At 40.3% G+C, this 14,891-nt stretch overlaps 1 protein-coding gene across 1 annotated transcript in view; it reads right to left on the bottom strand.

Annotated features, from left to right (window-relative positions):
* Nucleotides 1-369: 369 nt before the first annotated feature.
* cerkl (CERK like autophagy regulator) overlaps nt 370-14,891 on the bottom strand; it is a 29,708-nt gene continuing 15,186 nt past the window's right edge. Inside the window, exons 5-15 of the mRNA XM_028590424.1 lie at nt 13,276-13,407; nt 12,111-12,174; nt 9,808-9,938; nt 9,599-9,673; nt 5,934-6,111; nt 4,977-5,024; nt 4,779-4,804; nt 4,574-4,682; nt 4,351-4,447; nt 1,689-1,885; nt 370-1,305 (exon numbers count right to left, since the gene is read on the bottom strand). Of these exons, the coding sequence (XP_028446225.1) occupies nt 1,227-1,305; nt 1,689-1,885; nt 4,351-4,447; nt 4,574-4,682; nt 4,779-4,804; nt 4,977-5,024; nt 5,934-6,111; nt 9,599-9,673; nt 9,808-9,938; nt 12,111-12,174; nt 13,276-13,407 (1,136 nt within the window). The 3' untranslated portion in view covers nt 370-1,226. The remainder of the gene's footprint in view (nt 1,306-1,688; nt 1,886-4,350; nt 4,448-4,573; nt 4,683-4,778; nt 4,805-4,976; nt 5,025-5,933; nt 6,112-9,598; nt 9,674-9,807; nt 9,939-12,110; nt 12,175-13,275; nt 13,408-14,891) is intronic.

Raw genomic sequence — 14,891 nt, 5'->3', positions numbered from 1 at the left:
TTTCACTGGAACTGATCTTGGACCACCTGGTTCAGGTGAGCCCAGGTATAGTTTCTTGGTCGACACTTTGGTTTGTAAAAAGCTTCGATGTCACCCAATTCTTCAATGAACGGCTCCTGGATTCTGACTAAACTATCAGAGTGAAAATGCAGTAAAAGATGCAACTTGTTGATTAACAGAGCCACCAGAGCCACGGGGTTGAATGATGGAAGACTACTTGAAGACATTTTTGACATTTTGAAATATTCAAAAGCACTGTCTTAACAGTCTGTACAGACATTTAAAACAGCTGCTGCCCTCCATTCTGTTTATCTATTTAATACAAATGCACATCACACAGAGAGATGTTTTAATATTTTAATACATGAGTTTTGTTTTTGTTTATGTAAAGTTGTTCTGCACTGGAGAGTCTCACTGCTTTTATCAACACTTTTCTATTAAAATGAAGGATTTTCTATTTAAACAACACCTTGTTTTTTCTCATGATTACAGCGGTTACTCTAAAGATCTGCATTATCTCAATAAAAAAAGAACTTTAAAAAGCTTCCAAATAAAAACAGCTCTGTCATATGTAGTATATAAAACGATGGACACTTTGGCTTATTCAGTCTGGATCTGCTCATCTGTACAGAAAGCTGCTTGACTATCACCAACTTAACACTATTCAAACGAGAATCAATACACGGAAAATAAACTCTTTTCCTCACAGTGTTGGATTCAATTAACTATTTTTAGCTCACATGTAATTCAAACTATAGGTTTAAATTACAGATGAATCTTTGCCCTCTGCAGCAGAACCAGAAACTGGACCAGATAAAAAAAAATAAAAATTGCAATAAAAAAAAATAGGTAACACAAATTAGAATAAAATCAAGTCATGTGAGAAGAGCTGGTAGTTAAGATATAGTAAAATGTAAACATTAATTTGAATTAAAAAAAAAAGTAACCTCAATGTATCCTCAACAATCAGGTCTAGAAGTGATCAACATTTATAAAGCACGGTAGTTTGGAGTTAAAGGTAGCTTACACAAGTTACCTTATAGCTAATTAAAGCTGCAGTAATCAATCAATGCAGCTTTAATGTTCATGTTGTAAACAGGAAGCTGCAAAGCTCTGTCACTACTTTAGGTGTTTTGCTACTTTGAATGAAACGTCTACGTTAGTTCACATCGCGATGGAAACAGTAATGACCTAGACAGGGCGCCGTTGGGCACCCTCTGCTGGACTCAGATGCAGCTGCAGGAGACGGTCGACTCGGCCTCGTCCACCTCCTCCCCGTACAGAGTGATGAGCCGTGGGTGGACCCTGAACACACCCCACACACACACACACACACACACACACACACACACACACACACACACACACACAAATGTAGGCTACTATAATATGATATACAGTTATTATTTAATGTATGTATAACTCTTGGTTAAGTTATTATACAGCTTACTGATTACGTTTTAGTTTACTATGTAGCTTCAATGGATAGATAGAAATCTGAAGACATCACTTCGAACGTTTTCAGAAATTACTTTTTTCTGACATTCTAAAGGCCGAAAGCATCATTTATTAATAGAATTTTTAGCAAGTTAATCAATCATTACATTTATAGTTAGCAGCCGCTCTGTTTTAATCAGCGTAATGATACACAGTTAATAACAATATTTATTAATATGTTATATTTTTACCTGACGAGCACTTCGTTAGCTATTTCCACCAGCTCTCCGTCGATGTTCCAGGGAAAGGTGGCTCCCTCCGATTGGATGATGGGCGAGGTTTTGGACTCGCCCTCTTCCTCACTCTCTTCCTCCGACCAGCCAATCAGTGAGCGGGGACGGATCTTCACAGCTGACACAGTGTGCGTCTCCACGAATGAGAAGCTGAACTGCAGACAGACAATCAGACAGTAAAGACTAACAGAGGTGTGTGTGTGTGTGTGTGTGTGTGTGTGTGTGTGTGTGTGTGTGTGTGTGTGTGTGTGTGTGTGTGTGTGTGTGTGTGTCCTCACAGGTCACAGGTCAGCTGAGGAGAACAGAAAGGCTCATTAAGATCCTCGTTAAGCAGCTTTATTATCTGGAGAAGTGACTGGGTTCCTTCCTATTTACGGTCCTCTTCTGCATCTACTGTAACACCATGAAGATCCAACAGGGGGTAGCAAAGACCAGCAGACAGACAGACAGACAGACAGACAGACTGTCTTTCTGTCCTGACTGTCTGGTCTCTTTCCTCCTCAGGTTTGATCTTTTATTTTATTAGAAGCTGTTTTACAAAAATACTCCAGTGGTGAACCATTAAGTACATTTACTACAGTACGTAAGTACACATTTTAGGTATCTCTACTTTGCATACAAAATGTTGTACTTTTAACTCAATTATGTTAATTTGATAACATATGAAGAACCTTTAAAATGTGATTCATCGCAAAAAAAGACTATTTTTCATGCAAAAATGTTAAAACGTTTCATGGTTTCAGCTTTTAAAATATGACAATGTGCTGCTTTTCTTTGTTTTAAATGACAGTAAACTGAATAATTTAAAAGTTTGGGACTGTTGGTCAGACTTGACAAGGCATGTGAAGGTTTCACTTATCAGCTCTGGGCAATAATGAAGGACATTTCTTATTGTTTAAATCCAAAACAGTTAAGGTCAGTTAAAATGCTGCATAAACAGGAATGCATAAGTAAAAATAATGATATATATATATATATATATATATATATATATATATATATATATATATATATATATATATATATATATATATATATATATATATATAATATCATTAGATATACTTTACAATATACACTAACAGGGAATCTAGTAATGTCTCTGTGTTGAGTACTTTCAATACTAAAATCTTAATACTTTCTCTATCCCTGCAAAAGTCCGGACTGACTCAGGTCCATAGACAGTATATAAGCTCAGGTCAGGTTCAACGTCCGCGTTGGGACTCAAACGTGGGCTGTTATGGTTACATGTCAGCTCCGTCTTGTCATGTTTGACGCTGAGCTGTCTGTCCCTCCAACAGGATGTAGGTCAGTGAGTAAACAGCCTGTTTACTCTGCAGGAGAGTGAATTCCACACTGCCAGTATATTTAGTAAGTGGGTTAGTGTGCGGTCTCACAGGCCAGGCCAAGCTGAACCAGGCTAATCTATTCACTAACTAGTTTATTTATTTTGGCTCTGTGAGAGGTGGAATTATCAGGATGCCGAGGTTCAGAGTGAGACAACACAACCCACATTAGGGATGGGTTCAGATAGCCAGCTCCATTTTGGATCTGGTTCCCGGTCTGCAAAATACCTAGAATTGTCAAACCATGTAGCAGCTTCTCCTTTTTAGCTGACTAATGGTGCTTTCTTTTTGTCCACCGAAGTCGATTTACGAGTTGTTTTCCGGAGTTACGAACCGGAAGTTGCAAAAAGAACCCCACTGAGGTCGTATATACAACTCGTCAAGTCGTCTGAACTCAGAGGACCCCGAGTTCACTTTCAAAGATGGATACGTCGTGAATCACACGTAGTAAACATTGTGGTTTTCTACAATTTTAAGGACTATAGTATGTTGCTACAGTCTTATTAGGAGTTAAATACCGCCTGATTAGTTATTTTGTAGCTTGTACAGCTGAAATTGGCTAGAGACGCTCGGTTGCTATATGATAACAACGGCTTAAGCCGAGCCTTGAGCAGAAAGCAGAGCAGTAGCCTAACGTTAACGTTAATCAAAACGTAATTTTCATGTATCAAACTGTGAAATATATGTGTGTAATATGTCAATAACTGGGTGAATAGAATCCTAAATGTTACTAAAAATGTTACAAAAATCCATCTTTTCTCCGACTCGTAGTATTGTGTGACAAAAAGAACACAACAACCCACGGTTACTCGTTTTCCGACATGGATGTGACGTCACACTCAAGCTACTAGTCGCGATTACAAGACAAAAAGAACGCACCATGACTGTGGCTGGTTAAAAATGAAAGCTTTGTCTGTTTTCAGCCAAAAATTGCTTGTGAACGCAAAGAAACATCACTCTGTAACACCGCTGTATGACCGCAAGTGGACTGTGTGTTTTAATAGTTAAACACTGAAACCAACAGAGTGGTGACTCGTCTATAGAGAAATGATCCACTGATCACCTCAGGTCAGTTTAAACCTGCTATAACTGTTGGAGTTATTTTAGCCTTTAGTCATTTTTCAAATGTTGAAAGGTGAACTAATAAGATCCGATAAGAAATTTGAAAGGATTTGGATTCCATGAGCAAATTTGAAACAGCCCTTGAAAATTTGAAAAAACAATTGTAGAATTAATTAGTAGTAGTTTCCATTCTGATTGACAGTTGCTCTCACCTGTCCACTACTGCCGCTGTATCTCTTCAGATGTTTGATGAACTCTGACCTGGAAGTATTTCCTACTGCAATCAATGCAGCGCTGCCATTTGCCAAACTGTCACAAACAGGAAGTGAAAGAATATGTTCAATGGCAGAAACATTATGAAACAATCCTGCAATGTCAGAGTCACAACACAGCTGACTTTAACATTCTCAGAAGGATTAACTGCTCATCATTTACTTAGTGTTGGGAGCCAGTCCTTGAGGTGTGTGTGGACTCAGACAGGGGATGGACATGATGCTGATGCTCAAATACAGGCCCTGATTGGTCGTCCAGGACTCCTCCCCTCCTACACCGACCAATCACAGAAAGAAAAACAGTAAATCAAACTGGGACGGAATATGGACCAGCTTTGATTTTCTTTCTAGACAAGTACCGGTCTCACCTGACTCTGGGTCCTGGTCCTGGTCTCTGAGAAGGATGAGTTCAAATTTAGTTTTGAATATGACAAACAGTTGTGCTAAGTTGCTATTGTTGTGTGTGTGTGTGTGTGTGTGTGTGTGTGTGTGTGTGTGTGTGTGTGTGTGTGTGTGTGTGTGTGTGTGTGTGTGTGTGTGTGTGTGTGTGTGTGTGTGTTTCTCACCTGTTTGACTTCTTCACTGGTAGAAAAGACAGCTGACAGTCTTCTGGTCTGAGCGAGACAGAAGAGAAGAAGAATTGAGTTCTGTGAGGCTGTACTTAGACACAGCGGTGCTAAAAGCTAACATCAGCATACTCACAATGACAATGCTAACATGCTGATGGTTAGCAGGTTTGATGTTCACCATGTTCACCATCTTAATTTAGCCTGTTGCTAACAGCATGCTAACATTTCCTAATTATATGGCAATCCATCCATTACGCTGCTGGGATGGCTAAAAATGTACTTTTTGAATTATGTAACTTTTTGTGACATGTTTTATTTATTTATAAGACTCTGAATCCAAGTCAATTTTGTATTAATATATTTAATTATATATTATAATAACCAAAATCATTATTTTGTCTTAGAGGATTTTAAAGGGTTAATTAGGATTCAGCGAAGTCACACAATAACACAAACAAACTAACAGCTGCAGTGGTAGACCAGCAACTCCCATGCTCTGCAAGGTAAAATTACTGTTCTGTTCTCGTGTGTCTGAAGAGATAAAGAACAGCTTCACTTCCCTGTCGGTAAGGGCTGTCTGACAGCAAGGTAAAGCTGTGAAAATATTCTAAATATAGTGTAGGCCTACATCTAAACTAATATTGATTGTTTTTTTAGGTTGGCCTTGTTTAGGTGGCTAAAATACGTTTAGATGCTGCCCCCTTCTGTAGAAGTAGGCTACATTGCTTAGCTTGTGTGTCGGTCCTCCTGTGTGCTTATCCAAACTGGGCTGTAGGTAATACACTGAGTATGGATGTGTACATCGTACAACCCCACTTAAAGATATCCGAATTATCCCTTTAAAATCTGAAGAACATTTGACCTCCATCCTTGGACCCTTAAAAAAACTAAATTCAACTTGCTCTATATAACTCAAAAATTGTGCATGTGTATATTTGTGTGTGTGTGTGTTACCTCAGCCTAGCCAGTGTCTTCACCAGAGCATACTCTCGTCGCCGTGACGACGGCATCCACCTCTTCTTCTCTGCCCGAGCTAAGCTTTGGCCACCGAAGCCGAACATGGCGGAGAAACCGAAACACACCAACTGTCCGAGAGACGAGAAGCTGCACATGTCCACCTGCTGCAGGTGACCTGCAGACAGACAGACGGTAATAAATTAAATACTGATGAATTATATTTTAATTATGAATATTAATACACACACACACACACACACACACACACACACACACACACACACACACACACACACACACACACACACACACACACACACACACACACAGCCTGTAAGAAGGCCAAGTGGTCGTATGGTGAGAAGGTCATTAATATTCATGAGAAGCAGCACAAATATGGGCGACAGAAAGAGGTCAGTGTGTGTGTTAATATCTATAAATTTCAGTGGAATCACATTGCAGCAGAGTGACCAGTCTCTGGTCAGTCTAGTTTAAGGAGTCTCTGAAGCAGCAGATTTAAGAATACATTTGCAGCAGATTTAGGACAAATGCATCCCTCTCAGTGAAAGTGAAACACACACAGTGAAACACTACACAGAGAGTGGGCAGTAAGATGAGACAAGTTCCTTTTTATGTTTTCAACTTTTTTGTGAAATTCTCCTTTAAATTACTTTAAATGCTGTGAAAACCCCTAAAACTATCAAACTCCATCAGCAGGTCAAGGCCACAAGATGCAGCTGAAAACAATTTCAGTAAATTAACCTTTTTTTAAGATTTTTTTTTACGGCTTATTTTCCCACAGCCTATGAATGCAGCACAAACCGTAGAAGTAACTGGAATAAAAATATAATCAACCTCATCAACATGATTTCACCATCCCGACTATTTAGTTAGATGCTCCACATGCATGCACGCACGCACACACACACACATGCGCACGCACACACACACACACACACACACACACACACACACACACACACACACACACACACACACGCGCGCGCCATCTGGCCGCATACCTGCTGTAACCTACTGAACTGCTGTCTCCCCACCTGTCTGTCTGACTGAGTGCCAGTCTGTCTCTCTGGATAGAATCTGATTTCCTCTCCATATGGCGTGTGTGTGTGTGTGTGTGTGTGTGTGTGTGTGTGTGTGTGTGTGTGTGTGTGTGTGTGTGTGTGTGTGTGTGTGTGTGTGTGTGTGTGTGTGTCTGTGAGATCAAACCTGCAGTGCTTCTTAAAAGGTGCAACCAATATTTATTTTCACCAGCAGGTAATAAATATACTGGAGAGTTTCCACCTGTTTGGAAAGAAGCGGTAGTGCTTCCTATGTTTAAGGGCGGTGATCAGGCTGACCTAAACAATTACAGGCCAATTTCCATCTTGCCTTGTGTTCTGGAAAAACTTGTCAACAAACAACTAACCAAACACCTTAATGTGAACAGTATCATCTCCGGGGCACAGTCTGGCTTTCGATCTGGGTATGGTTGTGTTACAGCTACACAACTACTCAACGACATTACATCCGCATTAGATACCAAACAACACTGTGCTGCTATATTCATTGACCTTGCCAAAGCTTTGGACTCTGGACCACAATACACTCATACACAGACTTAGCAGCATTGGTGTCACTGATCACTCACTGGTTTGGTTTTCCAATTATCTCTCTCACTGGGTGCAACGTGTAAGATTTGAAAACCTTTTCTCCCATTCTCTCCCAGTCACCAGGGGTGTCCCCCAAGGCTCCATACTTGGCCCCACACTTTTCTCAATATACATTAATAACATTCCTCAGGCAGCTGGCAATTCACTCATTAACTTATATACTGATGATACAATTCTTTATGCCACTGGTCCTTCCTCTGATACTGTTCAAACTACTCTGCAAGATAGCTTCTTCCAACTACAGCAGTCTTTTTCCCAACTCAAACTTACTCTCAATACCTCCAAAACTAAAGTAATGTTGTTTTACCGTAAGGGTACTATGCCTTCTCCCGCCCTTAACATTACCACCTTCAAGGGGGTTATCCCTGCCACAAATGCCCCCTTCAATACACACCACTGCACCCTATATTCATCTGTCAACTGGCCCTCCCTTCACATTCGCTGTAAGATTCACTGGTTCACTTTCATTTACAAGACCCTTCTTGGCCGATCACCTCCTTACTTAGGTCACCTGCTGCAGCCAAAGTTATATACAATACTCGGTCCTCACTTCATCTTCAATTAAGCATTCCCAAAACCAGCTCTGCCTCTGGTCTCGCATATTTTCAATCTGCTGCCGCTCGCGATTGGAATGCTCTGCAAAAGATTCTCAAACTGGACAAACTAATTTCCATTTCATCCTTCAAAACCATCATATCATGGATAATTTCTAATGCATTTATTATCTAGCTCTCCTTCCCTTTACATAAGTGGCTATGCCACTCGTCAGGCCGCCATTGTAAATAAGAACCTGTTCTTAATGACTTGCCTGTAAAAATAAAGGTGAAAAAAATATAAATAAATAAAAAGCTAATTGGCTGTTAGCTGTAGCTTCATATGCACTGTACAGACATGAGAGACACTCTGAGGTGTGCTGCCAGTAACAGACAGTTCAGGTACTGTATGTTTACCTTGGTTAACCTGTAGTCACCTGTCCGTGGGAACAGCTTCCTGCATGGGAACTTTAACTGTTTTCTATTGTTAGGAATTAAGTGCCACTGAATACTCCCATCTGTCTCACACACACACACACACACACACACACACACACACACACACACACACACACACACACACACACACACACACACACACACACACACACCTTCCAGTGTTAATTAGTTCATTCATTCAAACATAGCTGATTGGTCAGAAGGTTTACCTGAGAGGTGAAGGGGGCGGGGCTACAGTGAACAAAGTAAACCTGTGATCCTGCTGTTAGACATCTGTCTGTCTGCTGCCTCCAGAGTCCAGTCACACCGCCTGTCTGTATGTTTGTTTATTCTCAAACAGTCTGAGTGACCATCACCCAATCACAGCAAAGCTCAACAAGAACACAAGCTTCTGATTGGCTCCCTGTGAGTTGCTCAAAGAGAAGTGACTATTAATATATATATATATATATATATATATATATATATATAAATTTAGAACTGGAACTAGTATCCAACCAGATGACATGAGTATAGCTCTAAAACAGGTAGAACACACACACACAAAAAATGATGTGGCTATAGATTTGAGAAGAGGTAGAACCCACAGAGTAAAAGGGACTATAGATTTTAACAAGGTAGACCTGATCCAGAATGGTGTGACTATACATATAGAATAAGTAGAACCCATATAGGGCAATGTGACTGTAGATCTAGAACAGGTAGGATTCACCTAAGACAACGCAACTATTGATCTAGAAAAGGTAGAATCCACCCAGGAAGACAGGATGACAAAAGTATAAACATAGAACAGGTAAAACCTACCCGAGGCCCTGTGACTATAGATGTAGAACAGGTAAACCCAACTATACCCAACAGGTAAATGTAACTATAGACAGAACAAGAAGAACCTGCCTAAGACAGTGTGACTATAGATATAGAACAAGTAGAATCCACAATAGCCAATGTGACTATAGACCTATGTAGGATGTTGTACCTATGTGGAACAGGTAGAACCTACCTAGGACAATATGCAGGGCTGCAGTGACTGGATCTCTGACTCCGTGAACAGAACAGGAAACCACGTCTGTAGAACCTGTATAGATGAACAGACAAACATCTGATACAACACGCTGTCTGGCAGTTTCTACATAATGTCAATATGTGTTTCTGCACAGTGTTGGTCTACAGTGTGTGTATCTATAGGAGGGTGTGTGTTCTGTCTCTCACCAGCAGGAATGATTCCAAGAGGCAGCACTGGTGTCACTGGTTTCTCTGGAGAATCAGCATCCAGTTGAGCTCTGAGGACCAGAGCGTGACACAGCTCCGCCACCGAACCATCCCCACCAACACACACAACCCTGACAGACAGGTGGATGGCCAGGTAGAGTCAAAAATGTAGAAAATGATTTGTATCTTTGTAGAGTTGTCTCCGTCATCCAGGTCCAAATAAAACTATCCTCTGGACTTTTATTGTGAAGTATAGACATTTTTTTCACTGATCTAAACTTTTGAGGGCAGATGAGAAATCCAGGGAATAAAAGTGTTTTATTTTTGGCATCTTGAACTCAAGTTCATAGTTATCCAGCAGGGGGCATGGCTTCTCCACAGGACCATTGTTGAATATTTACTTACTGACAATAGCACTCAACAGGGATGGGGTATCATCAAGCCTCAATACTTTTTGGTACCGACCAAAATTTGTGTAGTACCAAAACTGTCAAATACGTAACGTTGGCACTCTTAGCCTTCTTAAATATCCTAATCCAAAACAAAAATTTTGTCCATTTTAGACTTTATTTTATTTAGATGGAAAGACATTTGAAAACCTTTTGTTAAATCAAAAAATAATTTAGTAAAAAAACATGCTCATATTTCTCAAAGTAAGGTAAAGAAAGTATTGCTTGGCATCTGTATTAAAATTAATAAATGATACCCTGTTCTAACAATACATTTCTTGAATTTCACAATAAAGGTCCAGTGAGTTGTTTTACTTTGGGACAGACAGAAACATAAACAGGAAGGTGGAAACTCATTTAACTTAAATGCTTAAGTTTGTATTTGCATTTATTATAAGGATCCCCATTAGCTGATGCCTAGACGACCAGCTAGTCTTCCTGGGATCCAAAAATGTTTCAGGTCTTCAATCATGTTTAAAAAACATTTGCATTAGCAGTAAAAGAAAACTAGATTAAAACACAACAATACAAACTGAAATGTTTACAATTCTAGTGAAAGTGAACACGTGTTTCATTTTGAAAGGGATCAATAACTGTTATATGTAAGGGCTGTAGCTAATCTTGATTACCATGTCCTCTAATTTGGTTATTTTTTTTTTTACAATTATATACTTAAACAGTTGAATGCATTTTTCAAATAGTCACAAACATTTACAGAGTTTGGTTGGTGGCTAGTCAAAAGTTTTTTAGGTGGGTTTCTCAGTATGAATATTGTTGCAGGTTATATTATGGGCTCAGATTTTGTGCAGGTGAGGTTTTTTGTATTATTATTATTATTATTAGTAGTAGTAGTAGTATGGAAGTAGTAAGAGACAATAATATTAATCATAACTTGGGTTTTGACAAATCTGTCCATGTTTTCAGAAGCTCATTAAAAAGCGAGAAGGCTCATCTTCAGAGTGCGTGTTTCCAGTAAATGTGAAGTAAACAGACTCCGCCCCCTCCCCCTCCTCCTGTGAATGGGATTACCTGAAGCTCTGGTCGCCACGGTGACAGTCAGCCTAATTGGCAAATGTAGGTTTCAACCAAATCCTCACCACACACACACACACACACACACACACACACACACACACACACACACACACACACACACACACACACACACACACTCAGCAGCTAGCTTAGCAACGCTGAGCTAATCTTCTCTAAGCACATTAAGCTTTATGAAGGCTGAGCATAAAAGCTGCTTACACACACACACACACACACACACACACACACACACACACACACACGGACCATCGCAGATAGTGATGATAAGAGTTTGATCAGTGTTATGTATTTTGTACTTTTTTTTGTACTTGTATTAGGTATTGTTGTATTATTTGTATTTATTAGCGAGGTTAAAGTGTAACATATGTTTTGATAATACAAACAATAAAACATTAATCTGTCTTGATTGTTATCATATGTAAACCAAACAGGGTTATGTAAGAATGAAATACTGTATACTACGACTTATTAGCTCCACACTGAAATACAAGAAGAGCACTTCTTCTACATGGATCATCAGCTGGGGAGGATATTACTTTTAGCCTGTTAGCTTTAGCTTCAGTCTTTTAGCACAATATCATGTATGTAGCCACCAGGTGCACATTTAATACTTGTTTGGTACTGGAATACTAAACATCACTATCTAACTTACATGAAAGAATAACATCAGAATATTAAACACCAGTTTACGTCGCTTTTCTGCAATAAATTTATAGCAGGAAATCACTGACATATCCACAGGCACGTACAGTAATCTATTTAAAATCCCAGGAGAGAAAGCGACAAGAGACGACTAACCCATCATATTCATCCAGCTTGCATTCCTTCATCACTGAGAGAGCATGACCCTTCCTCTCTGTCACTGGAGAGAGAGAGAGACAGATAGATAGAGAGACAGGAGGAGAGAGGGGGAAACAGATGGAGAGACATTGAGATGGACAGAGATGAAGTGTTCATGTATGTGTGTGGTCATGTACGTAAGTGTGTGTTCAATGGCTGCCAAAAAAAAGTGGGACAACGGATATCACACCATCTGCTGAGAGGAAGAGAAATGGGGGAGAAGAGGGGAGGATATGAGGAGGAGGAAATAAGGAGAAACCAGGAGAAAAGAGGAGATAAAAAGAAGAAAAAAGATGAGGAGAAGACAAGAGGAAAGGAGCAGAGAAAACATGAAAGTAAAGAAAACAAGGAGAAACAAGGCGATAAGAAGAGGCGACACGGAATGGAAAGATGAGAGGAGATAAATAGGAAAGTAGAGAGGAGAGGAAACAGTGGAGTGGAAGCAGAAGAGGGTAGGAAACAGGAGAGGAGAGGAAAGGAGCGGAAACACGAGGAGAGAAGACTCTTCTGTATTGTCTCAGAAGAAGTAATGAGCAGCAAAAGGGGATGAAAGGAGAGGAAAAAAGAGGAGAGAAGAGGAGACAAGGAGAAAAGAGGAAACCATGAGAGGAAAGAATAAAGGAGAGGTTTGGTTTTAAAAATCCCTTTATTTAACCATTGCAGGGAGAAACCATATCACTGTCACTAAATACAGGCTGGAGAGGAGAGGAGAGGAGAGGAGAGGTGAGGAGAGGCGAGGAGAGGAGAGGAAAAGTGAGGAGAGGAGAGGAGAGGAGAGGAGCAGGTTTTCTCCCTGTCCCAACAGATGGACTAAGCTCCGCCCCCTGTATCAGGTTACCTAGCGACCAGAGACTGCCATTAACTCTGACCTTTGGACACACACACACACACACACACACACACACACACACACACACACACACACACACACAGCATTGTCTTCTCTAATATCAATAAAGGAGGGACAGTTAAAAATCCACTCCAACAGTTCTGCTGCACTTACACATAATTTTGTTACAATACACATAAGGTGTGACATCATCCGAAAGGTGTAAAATAATAATAATCATTATTATTTGTTGTAAAGACGATAAATGATAAATTAACAAGTGGGTGGACTGACCAGTAATGTCAGTGCGGACGTCAGCCATCTTGAAAAGTGGAGCCACATGTTCTCTGTAGATGTGTACGGCCTCCTTCTTGTGGCTGCTGGGGTTGATGAACACCTTAAGGTACCTGGGACGACTGCTGGACCCTACACAGACGCACACACACACGCACGCACACACACACACACACACACACACACACACACACACACACACACACACACACACACACACACACACACACACACACACACACACACACACACACACACAGTAAAACAGTCTGTCCAGTCATCTGTAGTTTATACATTTTTAACATAATGTTCTGCATTGAAAATGGTCTGTTTTTAGCCTTGCTTGCGTCCACTGTTCTCCAGAGGATGAATCCTAACAGACAGAATTTTCTGGCTGCACCCATTATCATTATGCTATAAAAGAAGAAACGTTCTGGCTTGTTTGTATTTCTTTTAACCAATCACAATCGCCTTGGCCCAGATGCCCTTGTTCACTTTCTTCTGCGTCTCTACTTCTGAGTAGTGAACTGATTTGCCTGATATGTTTATTTAAATGTATTTGCATCTTTTGTCAACTAGCACATTTAAATTTGATCAAGGCTGCAATGAATATTTTTTTTTATCAATTAAACTGTCTAATCTTTTATTTGATTAGTCATCACATCTCTTTGATTCCACCTTCTCAAAGCTGAGGATTTTGCTATTTTTCTCTATTTTATATTGTAAACTTAATATCTTTGGGTTTTTGGACTGTTGTTTGGTCCCTATAAACTCTGCGACATTTAGATTTTTCATGATTTTCTAATATTCTATCGCCAGTTAAATTAGTGGATTAATTGAAACAATAACCAACCGATGAATTCATAAAAGAAATAATCATGGATAAATTATGGATTGAAATGTACTTGAAGAGAAGGCACCTGTATACTGTTCTAACATGGAGGAGGCTTGTTTGATGCTAAATATTCATAATATTGTTTACATCACCAACACTGGTAGACAGTGTGCGTGTGTGTGAGAGCGTGTGTGGTTACGTGGTATCTACTCCAAACGGACACACACACACACACACACACACACACACACACACACCCCTGACACCCCCCGTACAGCTCATCATTAGGCAGATTTAGAGACTGCAATATAAATCCCCATAGACCAGAACAGATCAATACAGCCTCCCCCCCACACACACACACACACACACGCACACACACAAACATACACACTAGCTCCATTATCCAGATCATTACTATAATCTGCTCCCAGAAGGCTGTGACCTCGCCCTGTTAATGACCCCCCCCCCCCCACCCCACACACACACACACACACACACACACACACACACACACACACACACACACACACACACACACACACACAGTGCACCTCCTGCCATCACTCATACCACACAGCTTTGACCAGCTTTTTAGGAGTTCCTGTGAGGAGTAACCCAACACCCCCACCACTCTTCTCTCTACTGGAACCCCACCATAACCAGAAGCTCCACCCCTTTGGTGCCCTCCAAAAAATGTTGACCCAACCCTAACCAACATTACGCCACTACAGCATTTGTAGACTAAAACTTTAATTTCTACCATGGTTGACAAGTGTCA

The sequence above is a fragment of the Perca flavescens genome, chromosome 11 (assembly GCF_004354835.1).
Source record: "Perca flavescens isolate YP-PL-M2 chromosome 11, PFLA_1.0, whole genome shotgun sequence".
Taxonomy (NCBI): domain Eukaryota; kingdom Metazoa; phylum Chordata; class Actinopteri; order Perciformes; family Percidae; genus Perca; species Perca flavescens.
The sequence above is the reverse complement of the archived record's forward strand: the minus strand, read 5'-3'. Positions and strand labels throughout refer to the sequence as shown.